General features: G+C 42.9%; 1 protein-coding gene across 1 annotated transcript in view; it reads right to left on the bottom strand.

Annotated features, from left to right (window-relative positions):
- Window positions 1–7,220, bottom strand: part of EXPH5 (exophilin 5) — a 92,621-nt gene extending 85,401 nt beyond the window's left edge. The window contains exon 1 of the mRNA XM_084781375.1: window positions 7,172–7,220. Coding sequence (XP_084637501.1) covers window positions 7,172–7,206 — 35 coding nt within the window. The 5' untranslated portion in view covers window positions 7,207–7,220. The remainder of the gene's footprint in view (window positions 1–7,171) is intronic.
- Window positions 7,221–14,332: the final 7,112 nt, after the last annotated feature.

The raw sequence follows: 14,332 nt of genomic DNA, 5'->3' as shown, positions 1-14,332 counted from the left end.
GAATTCTGGAAGTACTCTGTCCTATGCTGAGGAGATTCTAGCCTCCAGAAAATGGCCTTTAATCATACCTACAAGACATCCCCTCGCACATAGGATAATTAAGTAGTTTTCTCCTTCTTGTGATAGGACCCCTTGTTACTGATTGTAAATGAGGCACTATACCACTGTATGTAGATTAAGCATCCTGGCACCCTTAGCCCCAGGGAATCAGACACATTCTGATGGACCCCTAGTGGTCGGGCAGCAATGGCGGAACTGCCTTTGCAGCAGTTTGGACCTGCTCCATCACCACTGCTGGTTCAGTGCTGACCCAAGGTGAAGCACCACCAGGCCTTCGTCTCACCAGACCTGCCTGCCAGCAGGTTTCAGACACCTGCCCGCTTCCTCTGCCGTTCTTAGCACAGCAGCTCAAACAAGGAGCTGTAACGCTTTGGTACCATCGTGGTCTTGTGGGGCTCCTTAATTTCCACTGCCATCTGAAACAACAGTCTCATTCTAAAAGAGCCAAATTGTAACGCTCCATGGAAAACTCATTTTCCACCACCTTCCCCGTGAGATGGGGAACCTGGCTTAGTGCCCAGGGCTTAAGCCTTGCTCTGAGTGCTCTGAGCTTCCCCTGAGCAAGAAACAGAACTTTGGGACCATTGATCTTACCCCCCCCCCCCGCCCCCTTCTCCCCCTAAGACAGGGTTTCTCTTATAGTCCTGGCTGTCCTGGACTGTCTTTGTAGACCAGGCTGGCCTAGAACCACCTGCCTCTGCCTCCTGAGTGTTGGGATTACAGGCGTGTGCCATCACACCCGGCATCAGATACATATTTTTAAAACAATGTTTTACTGAAGTAGTTGGCCTGCATTTAGAGGGTATATGATTCTTTTTGTTTTGTTTTTCGAGACAGGGTTTCTCTGTGTAGCCTTGGCTGTCCTGGACTCACTTTGTAGATCAGGCTGGCCTCGAACTCACAGTGATCTGCCTGCCTCTGCCTCCCAAGTGCTGGGCTGGAGGGTGGTGGCACACGCCTTTAATCCCGGCACTTGGGAAGCAGAAGCAGGCTGATCACTGTGAGTTTAAGCCAGCCTGGTCTACAAAGCGAGTCCAGGACAGTCAAGGCTACATAGAGAAACCCTTTTCTCAAAAAAAACCCAGAAAACAACAATGTTTTGCTACGCATCCAAAAATCAGCCTTGAACTTATAGCAATCAATCCTCCTTCCTCAGACTGATTGCAGGCACGTGTCATCATCATCACCAGCCAGCATTAACATACAGATATTTTAATAGTGCTTGGTACCTAACTGGCATTCTGTGTTATTATTTGGGCATTCTCCCTCCTGAAGACTGTGCCTGCTCTCAGCCAGACTGTAGAGTTCTAGGTAGCTCACTTCCTCAGCAACCACAGCTTCCAATTGTTTGCCTACGTAATGCCAGCCCATTGAGCTTGCTTTTGCCCTCCGGGTTCACGAGGCTGCCATCCTGAATAACTTGGAATGTAAGCAGCTAGTGGGAAGAGAGGGCCATGCCGCATGCTGCTTCCATACTGCATGTAGAGGCAGGGACAAGTGGAGGAGATCTTAATTTAGAAGCTAGAACCGAGGTTCTTTTACTCAGCAAAGACATGCCCACCTAGGAAGAGAGAATTGAAATTAAGTGTCATGTTTTCTTTTCCGTATCTGTAGCCTTCTCACTTGTCTCAACAGTTTTTTTGTTTTTTCAACTTCCAATTAGCCGGGCCATTGCAGTTAATTAATATGCCACTCACATCTCATCAAATGTTGACTAACAATAACCTGGAAGGCTTTTTCCTCCCTGTGATTTTTTCTTTAATTCGGTGTCTTATGTCGATTGGCCCTGAACTCTCTTTGTGGCTGAAGACACTCTGGCATTTCCTGAACTCTAGGATTACTGGTATGCACTGCCGTACCAGGTCTGCGTGGGGCTGAGAATCGAACCCAGGGCTTCCTGCATGCTGGGCGAGCACTCTACCAACTGAGCTCATCGCAGCCTGACTGTGATTTCTAAATCAATGTACGTGAACATCCTCTTTTTCACTTAAGAGTCTAGGTCTTAAACCACATACAATTATTGCTCATTTAATGTGTTCAGCACAGAACCAAGATTGGGGTTCTTCGGTACTGTGGGGTTTTGTGTAGGCAAATCCTTATTTCTGCTAAACAGGATTGGACAACTGTGTTTCTTCCTCCTAAGTCAATCGTCAGGCTGAGGTCATCTCTGCCTTCACTGATCAAGGCCTCTGTAACATGACCTGGAAGAATTCTAAGTGCTGCGCTTTTGGCCCCTTGTTTCTTTTATTCCCCATTTATTCTGAGCCATGAGGCAAGCTTCAGATAACACCTGAACTGTACGAATGGCTTGATTTTCGCATCACCTGTTCTATGGCATCAGCTGCTTCATATAGTGTGAGCCCTAAAGCTGAGTTTGTGGATGGACAAGAATGACCTGCAATGGGGGTGGGTGAGGGCCTTCCTCAGGGAGCAGACTGTTCCTGATGCACAGGAAACACGCCAAATGCACATGTGGTCCCTGGATTAGAATGGCTCATATAAGAGCTGACTTTTAAAATGTTTACTTATTTTCTGATGTGTGTGTGTGTGTGTGTGTGTGTGTGTGTGTGCATGCATCATCTGCGTGTATATGTACCGGATGCCAGAAGAAGGTGTCAAATGCCTTGGAGCTGAAGGCCTCCTTTTTGGAATTTATTCTCTTTTTCTACTGTGAGATCCGGGATTGAACTCTGGTTATCAATCTTGCACGGCAAACCCTTTTACAGGCCGGACCAATTCTATGACCCTGTTCATTTAAAAAAATATTTTTATTGATTGATTGATTATGTATCCGTATGGGTGGGCATGCTAGTGCCGCAGCACTCACGTGGAGGCCAGAGGACAGCTTGTGTGTGCTGGTTCTCTCCTTCTGTGGTGTATGCCTGGAGACTGAGCTAACTCAGTCTTGGCAGCAAGCACCTTTACTTACTGAGTCCTCTTGCCAGCCCTGAAGTGCATTCTAAGGACAAATGAACTGGAATAGACTAATTTCTAGATCTTGCTAAACCCTATTAAGTTAATGATTGTGTCGATGAAAATGTGCCAGTGCTCTACTTAACTTTGTTATACTTCCAATAGCTACATGATGGTATGTGCCATTCCTGCAATCCTTCCTCTAGTCCAGGGGCTGACCAAACTTGAAAAGTAACAACATATTTCAACTAGTAGTCATCCAGAAGAAAAATGCACCTGACACAGTCAGAGAAACAAACTAGGAATGGTGTCCCCAAGATTGACTCAGAGACAGTCATGTAAATTTACAGCCACGTGGGGCACCGTCCAAGCTTATAAACAAGGTTTTACACAACAAAAGAGGCTCTTCTACTTCTGGCCTTAAGTCCTGGAATCCACTCAGCCCCAAAGCTGTATTACACATGAAATTGGAAGGTGAACTCCTGCGGAGGAATGGGGGCAAGCAGGAGGAGGTGGGGTGGGGCGGGGCTGCAGAAAGAAACTCAACAACCAAAAAAGGTATTATGAAATTGCCCATTACTTGGTACGCTGACTTTCAAAAAACTAAATTTTAAAAGTTACATTCTTATGTCTCTATATTTTAGACATGGTTACAAAAACTTCAATCATTTTCCCTTTTGTTAAATATTTGAACATAGAATCAGAGATTCTCTGTACTTCTTTCCTGTTTGTTTTTAAGGGGTAGTCAACTGTAATGACCCATTTAAAGTCTTCTTCCTTACAGGGAGATTTATCAGATTTCTGTCTTGAAACACCACTTAGACTCTGCATCCATTTCCAAGGCAGCCATTTATTCATTCATTTCTCTAGATTAATAGTTATTTTTTATGCCCGTTTCTTCATTCCACAGACACTTATTAGACCCCCAATGGGCATTGTTTTCTACCTGTTCTTGATTTCGTTTGCCTAATTCTGTTGTTGCTTTAATTTGTCCCAAACTCCTGCCTTGATTATTTGAAGCAATTTTTTTTTTTACCGTTATGGGCTACACCTCATTTTTAAAGAGTGTCTTTTATATAGATTTATATTATATATAGTTTTCTTGGGCTAGGAAGGTCTTCTCCTATGAAACTCATTTTATTATCACTTCAGTGAAAATATCTTTAATATAAAATGGATTATATTGGATCAGTAGGATGAGAAAAATAGAAACATAATAGATTCTACAAATATGTAAATCATATATAAACCCCAAAGTTTAAAATCAATTTCACATGTATCTGGTTTTCATTTGGGGGTACTTAATATTTTTGGAAGTAATTGTACAACATTGTAAATTCTATTGAATTTTTACTTAGGAGTAATTATATGGAATGTGAATTGTACTCTAATAAAGGCTGTTTTGATTGCATTCACCATTTTTGTCCCTATTAATAAAATTATGAGCCGGGTATGGTGGCACACACCTTTAATCCCAGCACTCAGGAGGCAGAGGCAGGAGGATTGCTGTGAGTTCGAGGCCAGCCTGGTCTACAAAGCGAGTCCAGGACAGCCAAGATAACATAGAGAAACCCTGTCTTGAAAAAAACAAAAAAATACCAAAAAGAATAAAATTATGAACCATACTCAGAGGTAATGTGGAATATGAAGCATAGCTCATCAGGAGCATGGCTTGTCAGCTCAGTATTAAGTCACAGCACTGGAAACACTTGCGAGCCAGCCCTTCTGCCCTCAGTCACAGCCTGCTTGCTCCGCATGAGTCTGAGAGCTGCAACGGGTAGGGTTTCCACCCGTGGGTGGCGGGCAGCTCCCCATAAGCCCCGCCAGTCACAAGGAGCAGGGCCTCCTTGTGGGTTAGGTGGAGGAAACAAAGGCTGGTTCTAGGAGGCATAGGTACAGATGTCAGAGGAAGGAGGGAGAAGATGGCTGGGCTCCCAGAGGATGCTGGGAAGCCTGTCAGGCCTTATTCATGAGAGAATATACATCCCAGGTGTGCCTGGTGGTCAGAGCAGAAAGGACACTCTGGTAGCAGTCAATCTGTGTTAGACTTTTGAAAAGAGATGGTTATTTTTGATCAAAAAAGATAGGGCTAAATTAATTTTTCCTAGTTAAAGACATCTTTTTCCTTTCAGTTTCTCCTGTGCTATTTTTTTTTATCTATTTGTATTTTCTATATTGATCTTGCATTTATTATTATTATTATTATTATTATTATTATTATTATTATTATTATTATTGAAAACCGAAACTCAGATTTCCCTAATGAGGTCTGAACTTTGTTCTGTGAGTCCTGGTTTATTGGTGACAGGGCCAGGCCATTGAAAAGAGGACGTTATGGTTAAGAACAAATCCTGAAACATGGCTAGGAAAGCAGTGTGTGCGTGGATGTGGAGGACACAGAGACTGTCAATCCCTGGGATCTGTGATCCCAGCAATCATGGGATCAGTAATACAAGAAGTGATCGCTCACTGTGACCAAAGAGAAAACTCACAAAATCGGTTTGAGGCATCTCAAATAAAGGTCTTTAAATGTATGGGAAACTTGTGTATGATGAAGCAAATTTCAGGGATCATAAAATAAGCAAGTCGGAGGAATAGGCTGAGCTTTGTCAATGGGACAGACGTAAAGAAGAGGTCAGACAACAGGGGGAAGAGGTTCCCTGAGCGTGCGATATCAAGGAATGGTGGTGTCTCAGAAGAGGGTAAATGATTTCCGGGAGGAGGATACAAGGTCAATCATCCCCCAAATTCCAAGTGAAAACCGGGTGCGATAGAAATATGGAAATACACCCTTACAAGGGCTTTCACTGCCAATGGCGTTCAGGTGTGGTTTTCAGGGTGAACTGATCACAAAGGCAGTGACCCTGCTGCAGATCCTGCAGGTAGCCTGAGCGGTTTGTGCATCACTGACATTTCCCGTGACTGGGAAACAACGGGGTCCAGGAGAGGGCTGTTCTCACCAAAAATCAGACCGCATGATACATCAGGGTGCCTCTGCTTGCATGCTCCCTGGTCCGTGCTCTCCAGACTTCTGCTCTGTCTTCTCATGTCCCCATTCTGAGTCCTGGTTCATCTTAACATCTTTCATGCATCATTTCGTATCTGCCCCGCCTGACCCATCCCACGTTTCCAGTTGTCTTCTGTATCTTTTGTAAGTGTCACTTAACTTACTATCATTACTCAGTGGTTTTCTTTTTCTTTTTTCTTTTTTCTCCAGAGATTTTAAATTCAGCCTTTCTCTAGAAAATTTTCAAAAATCCTTACTGCCGAGCCTTTGGAGGCGGTCTCCAAGCTACACACTCAGCAGAGACTCACTCGTGTTGCAGCCTTTCCCCTCCCTTCCTCTCGTGACTCACCCCTGCCTGGCAATAGCCTTCTGCAAAGCTCACCCACCCAGGTCTTCACTGTGGAGCCTAGAACACTTCGTGGCACCTGGGCTCTCTCCTTTAGTTACAGGAGAAACTCTGTGAGGCAGACTCCGGCTTAACCGCCTCTCACTAGATTCATAAACTCCGACCCAAGCCCCGTGCTTTCATACCACTCGTAGATTATTTTTTAAGTTTAGAAACCTTTGAGACTATCTCCAGTCTTCCTTACAGACTGTAGTGATCTTAAGCTTCGGCCACCCAGGCATCTTTACATTGAGGTTCAGAAGTAGACTAGAACTAAAAATAAAAACAACCCCCTGCCTCCAAGATACGGATCTACCAATGTCCAGAAGTACACCAGCCGTGTCAGGCAATCACGCACCACAAACATGAAAAACTACATAACATGGAAGATCTTAGACATTTCTCTTTGTTCCCTTTGCCATCCGCACGTCACTCATATTATTTGAAGAACAGAAAGAAGTGAAAGAAGAAACAACCCCACAGTCCCATGCTGGGAGCCATCGTTATTAACACTGAGTATTACATTTTCAATTACAATATTTTAAAGGGAAAAATAAAAACCGGAACTGGAAAAATTAATAATTTAGAAAATAAGTATTATTTTAAAAACTTATTTGGCTCTATAATAAATATTTTCTGGGTTTTTGTTTTGTTGTTTTAGTATAGGGGAAATATAGAATCAACCAGAAAAAAATAATTTCCCCTTATTTAATATTCAAAGCACCCTCCAAAGAAAACATTGCTGCCTCAGTAGATGACTGTCAGAGCATCCAACAACTGAAGCCCATACCATTGCTGGTACTTACATTCTGGCAGCTGGGAATGACGGTGTGACCGGCATGGTGGCTCAACATGCTAACGATTGTTTTCTTTCATTTGGCTCATATATATATTCTCTCCTAATTTGCATGTATAATGACCTAAATGCCAAGCAATTACCTACTTTCCTCACAGGATGATTTATCCGTGTGAGGAATCCCTCCCCTGCACTAATCTTTCACACCTCCACCCAGAGTTGTTGCATCAAACAAGAACGGAGACACCTGCCAGATGCCTTCCCTTAAGTCAGACCTGGAGACACTGTGGAGGAATGCCTTGAGTGGATGTAGCACTTGTCAATAAAGCGGTGTGACCCTTGTCTGTCCCCCAGCTCCCACCCTGCTCCCGTTAGCAGGTATTTTCTGAATATTTCCACTCCAAGCCCTGGTCCAAGTTTACTACATGGCCTGTCTGAAAAGTTAGAGCATGTTAAGGAGTTCACAGAGAAGATGTGGTCTCCAAAGTGGGGGAGCAGAGCAGGCTCGGCCTGGGGTCCTTGCCTTGCTCTCTGCAGAGAAGCTCAGAGGGCATCTCTCGGCATGCCTTTCTATAGATGGTGAGTCACACTCTTCACTGAAGATCTAGGTCAGCTGATAAAATCCCCAGCGTTTCTGATGTCTATTCTTCATTGACTTTTACATTTTTAATTGATACGGCTCTCTGCACTTTAGCTCACCTGACTCTCCAAATAACGCTACTTACAGTGGGTCTGGGGCTACGATGCATGAACAGGGAGCAGTATTCATGAGGGCAGAGAAGGGGCGTTGGGAAGCAGGGAAGGAGATGAAGGTCACATTGCAACAGTGTTGCCAAGCTTTCACATGACAGGGAGCACGTGAGGTGCCTGCATGTGCCTGCGCCCGCTCGTGCATGGGTGTGTGTGCATGTGTGTGTGTGCGTGTGTGTGTGTGTGTGTGTGTGTGCGTGCGTGCGTGCGTGCGTGCGTGCGTGCGTGCGTGTGTGTGTGTGTGTGTGTGTGTGTGTTGCTGTTTTGGAGGGAGGGTCTGAGAGAGTGGATTGGATATTTTATTTGGTAAAAGTTACTTTAACTTTTCAAAGTTCACCCTGTGCAGAAGTGCTAAACTTGAAGTAGGACAGGAAGACTCAGAGTTCGTAATAACTTAGTTCAGAATGTTCCAGCAGCATGGAAAGGAGTCAGAGCAGGAGTGCTGCATACCTCCTTTTCTCTCTACTATAATGGCTGCTATTTGCTTGTGTGTGTACTTGTATATCATTAAGCCTTCTAACATATTTTATTAATCCTCATACTAGGTCTTTGACGATTCAAGTGTTACTCCAATTTCACCGTGCTAAGATGCGCTTTCCCCATACCTAACATCTCTGAATTCAAAACACATCACACAGTGGATGACACAGCGTAGTCACTGTCCATAGCAACTCATGTGCAAGTTGTCATTACTGGGCTGTTGCTCCTGGTGGCCTGGAATTTACAACATCAAAGCAGGACTTGTAAGAAAATCTCGAAGGCAATTGTACTCATGTCTTATAAGGAATAAGCATCACTAGTGCTGTGTTGACCTCTCAGTAAAGTGATGGCTGCGCAAGCATGAAGACCTAAGTCCAACCCCCAACACCCGTGTAAATGCAAGGTGCTGCATATTTGTACTCTCAGGGCTAGAGAGGTAAAGATGAACGGATCCTTGGCGCTCTCTGGCCAGTGAGCCTAGCCTATTGGTGAGCCCCCGGCCCTAGTGAGAGACTGTCTCAAAAAAGAAAGTCGCCGGACATGGCGGGGCACGCCTTTAATCCCAGCATTCAGGGAGGCAGAGGCCAGTCTAGTCTACAAAGTGAGTCCAGGACAGCCAAGGCTACACAGAAACCCTGTCTTGAAAACCTTAAAAAAAAAAAAAAAAAAAAGAAAAAGAAAGAAAGAAAAAAAGAAAGTCAAGAGGTTTGGTTTTGTTTTTAAGAGAATGACATTTGAGATTGACCTCTGGCTTCTACATGCACACACATACACATGCACATACATGCATGCATATGTACCTATAAGGCACATATAGACATATAGACACATGCAAAAGAAATGAATATCACCAGACATGGTGGTGCATGCCTTTAAGCCCAGCACTCAGGAAGCAGAGGCAGGTAGATCTCTGTGAGTTTGAGGCCAGCCTTGTCTACAAAGTGAGTCCAGACCAACCAAGGCTACACAGAGAAACCTTGTCTCAAAAAACCAAAACCCAAACAAAAGCCAAAACAAAAAAGAAGAAGAAGAAGGAAAGAAAGAAAGAAATGAATATTACCAATGCTCCTGATGACATAGAGGTGGGGATATTGTAACAGAACCAAAAGTCACTGTGTCATATTTGAGGAATATTAGTATTTTACTTTTCTAATTTTTACCTTTGTAAAAATATTTAAATAGCTCTTTCTATAAGTATGGGATCAGAATTGGTCAAGGATACACAACCTTATCATCTTTTCTACTTTGGAAACTGAGGCAGGAGGACCATGAATTCAAGACTAGTCTGGGCAATATAATAAGAACCCCATCTTAAAGAAAAAGAAATATGAAATACAAATTTTACATTACAGGAAAGCATTGTGTGCAATCGGCAATCCTTCCTTTTCTTTCTTAAAATAGGGTCTCATGTAACCCCAGCTGGCCTTGAAGTCACTATGTAGCCAAGGATAACTTTGAACTTCTAATCCTCTTGTCTCTACTTCCTGAGTGCTGGAATGACAGGTGTGTGACACTCTACCTCAGGGTATGTGAATCCTGGTGGTGTTCATATGGTTGTGGGGACCAAACCAGGGGCTCATGCATTCTAGGCAAGCATTCTACCCATGGTGCTACATCCTTGATCCTGGCAATCTTTCTTTCTTTTACTTATATATAAAAGAACAATGATCCTTTCATAATATGGAAAATTATGTAGAATAAAACTATCTGTCAGTGCTTTCCTCTCTATGAAGAAAACAATTTTTAGAAGCATCCAACTTCTTGCTTAAAGTGACAAAAGTAGTTTGTGCATGAGTTTGATGTGACCTTAATTGTGTTTCTTTTTAAAAACCATGCTCATTTCCCACTGCAGCCAACTGCTCCTCTACAGTTGTTTTTAAAAGCATAGGCTTGTGTGCTCGTTTTCATTAGCTTCTTTGGGCTTAGAATCAGAACATTACTTTTCTCCTTCTTAGTTGTTTTACAATGTGATCCCTGAAGTAAACACCCTAAGACACTTGACTCTAGAGGCAAACATCTGGTTCTTAAGTTTGATTTTCCTAATAGCTCATAAAATCAGATCATAAAAAATGTAGCTAGCATTTAGAAAAAAATCAATGAACAGTCCTCAGCTCCAGTGACAGCAGGTGCTATGCTCTTGTGTCAGAGGGTCTTGTGTTACACATGAGAAAACTCTCACAGACCCTTGGTGGTCAAAGGTAATACTTCTAGAACGTAGCACAGTTATGACTCTGGATTCTGTCTCTTACTGTTTTTATTATTTTATGTGCATGCGTGGGATGCACTCCAGCATGTGTGTGGGCATGTATGTGGATGCATGTGCATGTGTGCAGGTGCATACGCACATGTGGACACTTTCCGTGGGGGCCTGAGGTTGCCATCTTCTTTAGTCACTTCTCCACCTCACACACAGGATTCCAACCTGACTCTCAATGACATTTCTAGTCTGGCTAAGCGAGCTTGCTCTCACTTCAGCCTTCCTTCCTGGAGCTGAAATTACAGGCCAGCTGTATTCATCTTTCTTGGTTACCTCACTTTATAATATATTTTTCAGTTGCATCAAGTTTCCCACAAATATCCTAATTTCATTTTTCTTCACAGCTGAATAAAATTCCTTTGAATACACACACACACACAAACACACACGCACACACACACACATCACATCACATTTTTGTTACCCACTCTTCAGTTGATAGACATGCAGGCGGACTCCATTTCCTTGCTGTGCACATGGTGGGCAAGCGTTTGTGGTAGAGACAGAGTTCTTTGGGAAGATGCCCAGGAGTTTTCTTGATTTTGGATTTCTCTTCCTAATATACAAGAACAATGAAATGTATTTATTTGATATTATTTGATATTGTTGACTCAATCTTACATTAAACTATCAATAAGAATCCAATAATGAAAATCTCTTCTTTTCATATACTTCTTTTATGTTCCAGTGTTTTGTATTAAATAGTAGGTGGTTTTTCTCAGGTCACCTCAACTAGACATAAACTGCTGTAGTTGCCAGCTTTAGTTACTTAGGCCGTGTTGATGCTGTATTAGGTTTCTGAATGTTTCTGCTGGACCACTTTTGCCCTGTACTCCTATCAGGTGTGTTAAAGATGCCCAAGGAGCCTCGGAGAGACAAGACAACTCTTCCCTAAAAAAACACATTCTGAGATTCTGAGTCAGTGGTGGGCCTTTAAGAACATTGTTTCCTGACACCATTGGAAAACCAGGCCAGTTAACTAACTCTACCTCTCATTTTTCATGAATGGCCCAGGAGTATGGTGAAGAGCTATTCAATTAATGATTCAAGAGGTGTCTATACAGTAAGAAAATTCATAAGCTATAGAAACCTCTAAGCTCATAGTTCAGAGAGGCCAGGCTATTCCTCTTGGATAAGCTATCAGTGTAAACTAAAAATCTTTCCGTTTTTTGCCTGACCAGTACTTAAAGAACATTTACACAAGTACCAAGATTAAGATGAGCACACATGGGGCTTAGTTGTGGAAAGAGTACAGTTGAACACATTGTAGTGCAGATCTCATTATTGTGTTAGTGTTCAGGCAGACAGACCAAATGAATTATTGTACTGGAAAAATTAACTTACAACAAAATGTGTATATCCTAATTTTTTTTTTTTTTTGCCTCATGATTTTTTAAGTTACTCTTTATATAGCATAGCTATCAGTCACTATGGTGACTGGACTAATAATGGAACAAGACATTATTGTCATCTAGGGTGAGGGAAGGAATTTGCTTTGTGTTTCATTCTGACTCCACACCGAGAATTACAGAGTTGGCACCTCTAAATAAAATGACCAGAATGCAATGCAATAGTCTAGTCTAGGTCACGCTGTGGGGATGTATCTATGAGTACTGTTTACTTGGCAACCTTCTAGGTCAACAGGTAGCCTGAGAAACAGCTGCTTCTAACAGGAGTGCTAAGGAAGAGTGTCAAAGCAGTTCAGGAAGTCTTTTTAGAGGACCTCTAAGAAGTCTAGCTTTTCAAAGGTGAGAGACTCATTAATACCTTCAGCTATTCATGCATCAAATACATACTGGGTACCCATTGTGTGAAAGCTTTATGGAAAGGCAAATGACTTGGTAGAGAGGGCTTTGTTTAAGGATAAAAGGTGAAAGGCTTAACTGCCAAAAAGAGTGGCCTGTTTCTTATTAAAAGTGATAGGGGAAAGTAGTGCTTATCAATCATGGTTGCTTCCTCTTTCTTCTTCTTCTTCTTCTTCTTCTTCTTCTTCTTCTTCTTCTTCTTCTTCTTCTTCTTCTTCTTCTTCTTCTTCTCCTTCTCCTCCTCCTCCTCCTCCTTCTCTTCCTCTTCCTCCTTCTCCTCCTCCTTCTCCTCCTCCTTCTCCTCCTCCTCCTTCTTCTTGTTACTTTGCAGTTCTCTAGCTACCATGACCATACTTTTAAAACTGTATTTCTTCCTCCCCCGAGACAAGGTTTCTCTGCATAGCCTTGGCTGTCCTGGCCTCACCTTGTAAACTTACAGGGATCTGCCTGCCTCTGCCTCCCAAGTGCTGGGATTGAAGGCATGTGCCGCCACCACCTGGCTCTCAATGATATTTCTTTAGAGATAACAACTCATACTATCTCAAGAGCAGTTGCTATGCTATTCATAAGACATGTTTTCCTGTGGTAAAAATTCAACTCTTTCTTCCCTTTCAGTAGCAATTCACAATAATTTATGGCATTCTACTTGAGGAATGTGTAGTTGAGTGAGCATATAACTTTTGCTAAACTCTTTCCCTGGAAGAGAGCTAAACAACGTCTACCCCTCTTCCTAAGTCCCCAGCTACAAACAGATATGATTCCATCAAAGCTCACCCTGATGAACCAATATTAAACTTACCAAACAATGGGTGAGGAGTCATGGACAGGAGCAGCAGTGACTTTAAAGTACCCACACTGGAAGGCCTGCGCCCAGCATGGATGATGACTGCCCCATGGCTGTGAGGAAGGAGCCCCGTCTCCTAGCCCTTCCTCCCCTGTATACGCTAGCCCCCTGAGAGAGGCCCCATGTAATCATGGCACAATTGCGCTCAGCTTGTTGGGAAGAGTTGCTGGGCATCCCTGGCCCTCCTCGTCCTTCCTGCTTCTGCCCTCCATGCCCTCTAGGAGGTCACATCACCAGTCAACAAGCCCAGCTGCAGTGATCTTCTGCAAGCTGAAACAGCTGACTCATGAAGATGGTGGCTGTTTAGCCCAGAGATTAGTCCTGTATAAGAAAGACTCCTAGGAATGTATTTTTTTTTTTTAAGGGAAAATAAGAAAGTGTAAAGCGAGTCACTTCATTTCCTCCATAGTCATGAAACTACAGGGATTTTTTTGTGAATAAAGAGCATTTAAGTTTAAAAATAAAATAATGTGTGCCTTCTGTTTTCTTCTGTATGCAAGCATGCTACCTATTATTTAACTGAGAAGCAAAAAACCTGGATATCCAAACTGACGCATGACTATGGTGACTCATAATTTCTGTTTGACTTTAAATCCTGTTGTCAACCAGTTGCTTCATCGGTATTGCATGAGTCATCACCAAGTCTTTGTGTGTGCGTTGACTAAGTAGAAGGATGCCTCCTGGTTTCTCCTGAAAGGCTGCTTCCTCCTCGCTGTGGTCAACACCTTCACCATGACATTCCTGCCCTTTAAAACACCACAAGCTGGTGAAGGGAGAAAAAAAACCACAAGGGTAACTTGGCTAAGGTGAGAGGTTTAAATAAGGCCTTCCTGAAAATGACACGTGAGTCACCTAAAGCAGAGTGTGCTCCCAATTCAGGGTCAAAGGTCTTCAGCTCATCCCCGACGCTTGTGCATTTCAACATGACATTGAAGGTACAGGAATAGAGGAAGTATCGCAAGTTTATTAAGAGCTACTTTGGAGTTTGTTTTGTTTTCATTCTACAGACCATTTTAAGGCCCTTGAATTTTTAAT

The sequence above is a fragment of the Acomys minous genome, assembly GCF_964271855.1.
Source record: "Acomys minous genome assembly, chromosome: 5".
In the NCBI taxonomy this organism is placed as follows: Eukaryota; Metazoa; Chordata; class Mammalia; order Rodentia; family Muridae; genus Acomys; species Acomys minous.
Note: the sequence above shows the minus strand (reverse complement) of the source record. Positions and strands in the feature narration are given on the sequence as shown.